General features: G+C 50.4%; 1 protein-coding gene across 1 annotated transcript in view; it reads left to right on the top strand.

Moving 5' to 3' along the window:
* Positions 1–1,289: 1,289 nt before the first annotated feature.
* Positions 1,290–8,688, top strand: part of LOC135828565 (uncharacterized) — a 27,225-nt gene continuing 19,826 nt past the window's right edge. The window contains exons 1-4 of the mRNA XM_065341001.1: positions 1,290–1,676; positions 6,729–7,066; positions 8,087–8,278; positions 8,668–8,688. The exon at positions 8,668–8,688 is cut by the window's right edge and continues 96 nt beyond it. Coding sequence (XP_065197073.1) covers positions 1,607–1,676; positions 6,729–7,066; positions 8,087–8,278; positions 8,668–8,688 — 621 coding nt within the window. The 5' untranslated portion in view covers positions 1,290–1,606. The remainder of the gene's footprint in view (positions 1,677–6,728; positions 7,067–8,086; positions 8,279–8,667) is intronic.

Genomic DNA, 8,688 nt, shown 5'->3' with positions numbered 1-8,688 from the left:
CACTCGACCTAAAAAATAAAATGAGCAGAAGCTAGCACCCGATACTTGAGGTTTTCCACTGAGTTCGTTTACCAGTTCGTTTACCAAACCTCGAACCCATAATCAGCCCAGATGGCGAATGAGTACTCAGTATTCGAACTGCACAGATCGTTGTGGTCATTCTATTGTCAAGCAATTACTGCGAAAACCTGAAACCTGAAACGCCCATGCCATGGGGAGGTACTTTATCGCCTTCTTAGTAAGTAGTTCTAGCATTCGACACCACTGTACTGGGCGTTTCTCATCACCCAAGCCAAGGGATCTGTGCCTTTGTACATGTACAGTATGAATATGTGACTGCTTGGGTATAGAAAGAGCACTCTTGGGTACTGCATGTAGTAATAGCACTACTTCTGAAGTAGTATAGTAAAAAACTAGGGCCTAGCTATTATTATGCTAGCGCCTAGGGAGTGCAGTGATGAGCGGTAGTAAAATGTATAAAAATGATGTAATGCCAAGTACTAAAGTAGTGCGCAAAACGCTGCGACGGAAAATCAGAACTCCGACTCCGAGCGCACAAAAATGCCTACCGGCCTGCATGCACCATGTGCACTGGCCTCTGCCTCTGGGTCCGGATCTGTTTTGTGGCGTTCTCGGACTTCCGTTTTTCTGTATTTTGCTGTGTTTTTGGACATCTACCGTGTCATGCACGGTGCGTGATGCTCGGAGTACAGAGAGCATGTACATGTAGAACTATGTACATTGATTATGATTGTAGATAAACCTTGTTTTGTTTATACTACTGAGTCCGTAGTTCGTTGATGTTGGTTTTGTCGTGTCGTCGTCGATCTACAAGTACAAGGCATCCATGCACTGAGTCTCTGCACCGCAACAGTCGGACTGGGAGTTTTTCGGATCGTCTTTCACCATGAACACTTACATAGTCATTGTAAGTGTTCACACTCACAAACTAGACACTCTTGCCTTGGTGCAACTGCAAGTGCAGGCAGTGACCTGGTGACACTTGACGGGGATAGGGGTCGGCTGAAGTACAGCCTACGTTACCAATCATCTGTCTCGCAGGACCTCCCCTTGTCCGACAGTGCGCGCCCCGACTGGCCCGAGGCAGACATACCATCACTGCATCGACTGGTAGTTCGGCGTGCCTTTGATATTTGAAGCGTAGCGTTAGCGAGTGAGTAGATCTACGGCAGGCTTCCCGCTACGCGTGAGATGTGCGCGTGTAGATCATAGCGTGCATGAGTGAGGTCTGGTTGGCATGCAGTGCAGAGGTCCCAGTCATTGGAAAGATAAAATCAGGGCTGGCTTTGCCGATACGCTAGTTCAGTAGTTGTCTTCCCGTGGAGGGAAGCAATCGATCTCGGAGAGCCAAAGCTAGCTGCAGCATTCCGGCCTGGCTTTTGCAGTTTTGGGGGAAATAAAATTTCCATTCCGTCTGATAGGATCTCAGTGTACAACTGGGCTTGCGAGTACGAGTATCAGCGTCGCAGTTGTGCGTACTACGGAATACACGATTCCTTCAGTTTCTCTCGTCTGCTCGGCTGCGTTGTCGAAACTGAGCAACATCGGGAGCGGAGCGTTGGACGTTGGCGATCGATAGGTGACGATGGAAGTGTTTAGCGTGCTGCTAAGCGTACTCTCCCTGGCCTTGCTTGCTCCTGCCTGCTCTGCTCAAGGTAAGCGGCCAAACACGACGCAGCATGGTGTGCGGTGTGATGTGTGGGTGGCGAGGTTTTCATTGTAGAGACGCGTTGCATGCATGTCCTGTCGCCGGGTCGGCGGTTTGCTGTAGCGTCCAGGACCCCTGCCCGGTGGAGTGAGATCTCCCAAGATTACATGGTGCATCGAAGAGGGATTTCTTCGCAGGCCTGTGTTTGCAGCATCGTGCGAGATATGGAAGCCGTTTCTTGCGAACGCTGGGCGCTGGAACTGCGAGAAGGGAATGTCCGAATGAGTGAAGTGTGTGATTTGCTACTTTCACTCGCCTCAAATGGTTGGTTGTTATACATGTAATTCGCTTATAGTAATAGAGCATAGCTAGACGGTAGAGTGCATGCTCCCTAAGGCCGTAATAATTATTTCAATTATTTTTTTTCCGTAGATCTACTGTGCACTACTCGGATACGGTCAATGTGTGCTTTGCGACCTGAAATGCAATTTTTGTTCGGAGAGGCTCGGTGCGCGCATGCGGCAGCTGGTGTTGGTGAACATGGTGAAAGCGAGATGAATTATTTTGAGCTCACTATTAAAGACAAAGTCATTGTCTCTCTGCCATTAGGTGCTGCTCCAGTCTGTGACGATGCCCTTGCACCAGTGACTGAGTCTGTGTCCGAGGAGCATGGCTTGCGCGTGTGTGCTTGCTACTGAGCAGGAAAGTTGCGCGGCAAGCTTATCTCTGAATCAATGGGTCTGCCAAGTATTAGTTCTTTCACGTCAGCCCAGACCGCGAACATCGTTTCGAAATCGCGGAGATAAAAGACCCCCAGAGTTCGTCCCCGACTCGCTTTCACGTTCGACAGCAATGGCAGCTGCGGCGGCGAAGGGCGTACTTGCAATGTATCGGAGCATGCCTTCTTCGAACAAGACGAAAGAGATTGCTGGAGATATCTGAAGGAAATAATTCAGCAATACGCCTGTCTTGTGCTGCATCACCATTATCGAGCCCGAACGACCACTGCAAACAGAGAAGTAACTATTTTTTTAGTTGAAAATGCTTACTGGTCACTAGATAGGGACGTAGTTGAACTCACTTAGTACGTACTCGGATAAGACATACTCTTGCTTAATACGGACATTGTCCGGAGCACGGATGTATAGATCCATACTGAAGAATGTTGGGTTAAGAAATACCTCGAATGCGAAGAACATGTTGCAAAAAATTACATACAACTAAGCTTCTGAAGTAGTCTTCTCCGCGTGTCTTTCCCGGCATCAAACAACAAGATTCGTTTCGGTACTGGCCCTGCTCTGTACAGACTCGACCAGGGAGTCGTAAAATACCGGTATTTTACGACTCGACTTCACATCGCTGTACATTGATCAGCATGAACTCGGGTGCGTAGCCGCTATGACTGCACAAACCCTGGCCTTCGCGGCCGTCGCCATTTTGTCAAGATGGTGGTCGACGCTTTTTGAATTGTAGACACTCGTGTTCTCTTAGCTGTTAGTGAGGTAATATGCACGATATCTCTGGCCCTTCCCAAATTGATCCAGAGTTATGGATATTTCGAAGTGGGCAGTCCCTTTCCGAACCACCTGGACAAGAGAGATAGGAGTGCCTGGCCTGACCATACCTGCCAACCGTCTCCATTTGGCCGTGGCCGAAAGATATAGGTGGGGTGCCACGTCCCGCCTGACGACCAAACGTTTCAACTGGCAGTGTGCGATAGGCTGCATGGTGAGCATCAAAGCGGCAGGATCAGACTGGGTCTCACACAGACAGTGTGCCATAGTGGGTGGTGGTGGTGGTGTATGATTGTAGTCATTCCTTATCATGTAAGTTAGTTTAAATGTTAGTTTATCACCTCTATCTAGCCAATCATCACGACTCCCCCTAGTCTCAGCCTCATATTTCATGTATCTGCTCCCGCGAGGGGGGAAAGTCCCATGGTCTTCGGAACCCCACCACTGCAGTGCGCACAGTCAGTGCATGTGTGTGTGTGTGTGTGTGGGGGGGGGGGGGGGGGTGTATGATGCGCTCATTGCTGGTTGTCCTTGCTATCCCAGACCACCGGTGGCCTGTGATCACCGTACAAATACAGTGTACAGTGAATCCTCAGCACAACGTTAGTATTCGTTTGATGATGCCCTCCTGGGTGAGAATGTGGAAACAATCTGTGTATGTGGTGCAGCTGAGGACTTTGTGTGTTGTGAGTTGGAGGTGTGCTGAAAAGAGAACATTATTTTTCCTGGTTAAAACCCACTATGGGATCTATCTATCTGAGGGGATCTATGTGAGATACCCTGCAGTGGAGAGCTTATGCGGCTGTTTACCAGCTGGTGAGTTCACAAATGGGCGGCTGCGTACATGTACTAGTAGTAGTAGTCGGTGTGCACGTGACAGAAGCTACTGGTAACCAGCTGTGCAACATTATGGACGAGTTTGTGGTTATTCTTTTTTCTTTTCTTTTGGAAACAAGGAAAACGGTGGGGCACAAGTTATGCGTTAAAGGGGAAGTCCGGTGAAAAATTTAAATTTCACAGTCCGTAGAGTTCGGGTCGCTGAGTCGAATGGTCTTTGTCCGAGGAGGCTGCGGCTTATGGTTCGTCAGATACGCCCAATCGAACATGTGCGAATTTGAGCGCGCATCACCCAGATCCAGGTGATGACGTCACAGCGTGCAGCCAGGTAGCCACACCATCTAGTTGTGTACAAAAATGGCCATATTCGGAGCACATTCGATTGGGGAACCGTTTGTCGCAGCTTCTTCGGACCAAGACCATTCGATTCAGTGTTACAAACACTACGTACCCTGTGATTTTCAGCTCGGTAACCCTGGAGGTTATACCGTATTATAGCCGTTTCCGAGTTGGACTTTTCCGTCAGCCTCTACCGTCTACGCGCTCTGCGCTGCGTGCATGCAGTGCGTGCAGTGTGTTATCTAGCTGTAGTGCAGTCAACAAACTCATCACAGACGGAACTACTCCCGCACTGCCGTGCTGGGGTAGTATGTACAAGACTCGAGTCACAACTGACACAAGACTCAGAAAACTAGTCAACACACGGACTTGTCATGTACTACACTCGTATCAGTCGTATTGTTCAGTCATGTAGTCAGAGAACGTGCGTTTCTCCTTGCCGGTGCCGGTGGTTGTGCTTTGAGAAAGAAAATTTTAGTTTTCCGCACCCGCCTCATTATTTTATGTTACAGCGATGAGTGCACAACCGTGACAAGTGACAAAACAGCGAACAGCTCCCGGACCTAGAACTTTCAGATTCCATAGCGTTGCGAGCGAAGAGTCGTGCCCGTGGTTCAAAGAGCCTGCACTGTTCTCCAATTGAGTAGTCCGAAATATTCCAAGTTCGCACCAAAACATCACCATGTGGCAGGCTACTGGAGTCTAAGCGAATCTAATCGGTATGGAACAACATTTAGAGCACTCGCATCACTCTTCTCCATTTTGGCGACCCTGCTCTCCAGCGATCTGATCAGCCTCGTCTGCAATAGCTGCTGCTTCTTCATCAGTCGGAAACTCAGTAGCGCTCACTCTTGACCGGCCCGCGTGGCCATTTCTTCAGCTGCCGAGGTTCTCAGCCCCAGACCGAACTCATGAAGGTCAGCCATGGCTGCATCCTCACTCTCACAAGGAGTTACAGGTCTTCGGGGTCGCTTGCACCAAACTATCAGTCGCCAAATCATTTGAAATAGCACTGACACTATTGCTTTCACGCACTCCTTTTGACCTAGCTGCACGCTATGACGTTGCAGAGGGTGTGGCGCGGCCGCATGACGTCATGGCGCAGCCCCCGAAACTCAGTTTTTCAAACGGAAATATCTCGAGAACGCTTTGTCGGAGACACGTGGGACCAACACCATTCGACTCAGCGCCCGAAACTCTACCGACCCTGAAATTTAAATTTTTCACCGGACTTCCCCTTTAAGAGTCCACCAACTAAACCAGGGTTTTGAACAGTCTGACGTGCACAAGGACTTAGGTAGCACCAGACTGACAGGGAGAACTGAGACATTCCACAGCAGGAAAGTAAGGGGGGTGAACTGGCTGATTGGACTGGCTGATCAAATGTGGAGTAGTACACGGGATACTTGGTGTGTTGTTTATGCAGCAGCTGTACACTGAACCAATGAGATTGCCCCGTTGCCTTCCTGCTTGTGTGTCTGCAATTGTAGGGATATCTCTCCCCCCCCCCCTCCCCTCCCCCCCCCCCCCCCCAGCTCGATGGGCTTGAGGGGATTCCCCTACTTGTGTGGACAAGAACCCCTCCTCCCTCCATGCCTTTACGGACCTACAGTCCATTCAGAAAAAGATGGACTTCTAGCTTTTGGCCATAAATGGGTCAAACTTTGAGTTTTTTTAGAATTTTTTTCTGCAATCCCCTATGGAATCCTCTTCCAATTATGTTTCTGAAGTCTATTTGTCCAAAAAGCAAGCCATAACAAGAATAGGATATCGGTCAGGTTTTGCCCCAGAAGCATTGAATTGGAAAAAACCATCAAAATCCAGGCCGTTTGACCGTGCCTGCAACAGTGCATTGTGGGGTTCGAACCCCAGTTCAGGTACCCTTTTTGAACTCTTTTTCAAAGTTCAAATTTCGCAGCACTGCACTGTGTACAATGAAATCACGAAAAATCGCCAAATACGGGAGCTCGCCAGAGCCAGGGCCCATCTTTTTCTGAATGGACTGTAGCTGTTCTTTCCCAACCACACAAACATGCTTTAACAGGTTATGCCCCCCCCCCCCCATGCCTTTTCGGGCCTAGCTGTTCTTTCCCAACCATACAAACAGGATGTAACAGGTTATGGGCCCATTCTAGCGCGACGTACTCTTGAAATTTGACATATTTTTTTCATTTTTCATTTCACTGCCTTTGCTCCACCCATACATCTTCACAAGACTCTCTAAACGGTCTCTGGGCTGCACCGATCACTGAAAGAAAAAAAAGAGAATCAGTCAAGGCCCATCTTCAGGAATTTCCTTTGATACGAAATTTGTTAGGCTGGCAATATCGTATGCCGTCTTTGTTCTTTTTCCTCCTTTATCATCGCAGGCAGCAGCAGCTCAACAACTAGTCCACTCGTTGCTAGCTTTTCCGGACGGTCGTCGCTGGATCACAAGTTGCTAAGCAACGCGGTACCGGGAGCCAGCACACGCCTATTTCAATTCACGTTTCGCACGGCTAGCGATGGCACCGGTGCACTGCCCATGCCAGTTCTCAGCGTTCACGATTCGTCGGGAAATCATCTTGTTGTGCAGCTGACAGCTCAGCGGACTGTCCGGGTGACTTTTGACGGAGCCGCCGTCGAGAGCAACGCACTTAACCGGACATCGTCATGGTCGCAAGTGAACATCACTGTGTCGGCGGCCACGCTGGTTCTGTCCGTGCAGGTTAGTTAGTGTGTGTGTGTGTGTGTGTGTGTGCGTGCGTGCGTGCGTGCGTGCGTGCGTGCGTGCGTGCGTGCGTGTGTGTGAGGGGGGGGCATGCGTGTGTGTGTGTGTGTGTGTGTGAGGGGGGGGGGCATGCGTGTGTGTGGGGGAGGGGGGGGAGGCATGTGTGTGGGGGGAGAGGTGGCGGTTGTGTGTGTGTGTGTGTGTGTGTGTGTGTGTGTGTGTATGCACATGTGTGTGTGTGTGTGCTTGTGTGTGTGTGTTTGTGCGTGTGTGTGTGTGTGTGTGTGTGTGTGTGTGTGCGCGCGCGTGTGTGTGTGTGTGCGTGTGTGTGTGCATGTGGAACCATCCTGTAATGACGACCAAGGCAGTCTGTAGGGCTTGAAGTGATACCGTCTGAAGTCAACTCACAATTTGTTGGGTGAAATTGGATCCAATGCTGGTGGTGCTGCTGGTGCTGCTGGTGATGGTGGTACTGCTGCTGGTGCTGGTGCTGGTGCTGCTGCTTCTCCTGCTGCTGCTGCTGCTGCTGGTGCTGGTGCTGGTGGTGCTGCTGCTGGTGCTGTTGCTGCTGCTGCTGCTTCTGCTGGTGCTGCTGCTTCTGCTGGTGCTGCTGCTGCTGCTGCTTCTGCTGGTGCTGGTGCTGTTGCTGCTGCTGCTGCTGCTGCTTCTGCTGCTGTTGCTGCTGCTGCTGCTGCTGCTGCTGCTGGTGGTGCTGGTGATGGTGGTGCTGCTGCTGGTGCTGTTGCTGCTGCTTCTGCTGGTGCTGCTGCTGCTGCTGCTAGTGCTGGTGATGGTGGTGCTGCTGCTGATGGTGGTGCTGCTGCTTCTGCTGGTGCTGGTGCTGCTGCTGGTGGTGCATGTAGTATGGGACACATCATCTGTCCCTAGCGCCAGTTCTGCCATCTGTATTTGTAATTATTCAGATGGGAATCCCCCTCTGACCGATGTTTCTCCTCCTTTCTTCCTTCGTTTTCTGTCGCCGTGCAATGTGTACGCTGGTGCGTGTTGCACCTCCAGGGATTAATTTCACAGCAGCGCAGTGCACCTCGCCTGGGCACAGCTCTACTTGACGATACAGTCGATGCCCTCATCGGCGGTAACGGCAGTGAGCACTTTGTCGGCTGCTTACGGTCGGTCGTCATCGACGACCAGAGTGTATTGGACCAGTTCTACTCCGGGCGGCGTGGCGCTCTGATTGAGCTGAACGAGGTGAGGATTTGGCTTGTAAATGGTTGGTGCAAAAGTTTTTTTGTTGTCCCTGAAAAAAACTTCGTTGATTTTTATTCTCGGAATGAAATTCCCAATGAACATCTCTGAATACACAGTAGATGATAAACTATGCATGAGCGAGAGCAAGGTTCAAACAGCAAAGAACAGGGGTTCGAACAGTGCGTAGAGGGATTGATGGACTTGAGGCCCATTGTGACACGTGCGTGCGTGTGTGTGTGTGTGTGTGTGTGTGTGTGTGTGTGTGTGTGTGTGTGTGTGTGTGTGTGTGTGTGTGTGTGTGTGCATGTGTGTGTGTGTGTTTGTGTGTGTGTGTGTGTGTGTGTGTGTGTGTGTACGCTTGGGTGATCGTCTTCTTGCTGTACCTACAGGTCTACTTTAGTTCGACTTGC

Source organism: Sycon ciliatum, chromosome 12 (genome assembly GCF_964019385.1).
Source record: "Sycon ciliatum chromosome 12, ocSycCili1.1, whole genome shotgun sequence".
In the NCBI taxonomy this organism is placed as follows: Eukaryota; Metazoa; Porifera; class Calcarea; order Leucosolenida; family Sycettidae; genus Sycon; species Sycon ciliatum.
Note: the sequence above shows the minus strand (reverse complement) of the source record. Positions and strands in the feature narration are given on the sequence as shown.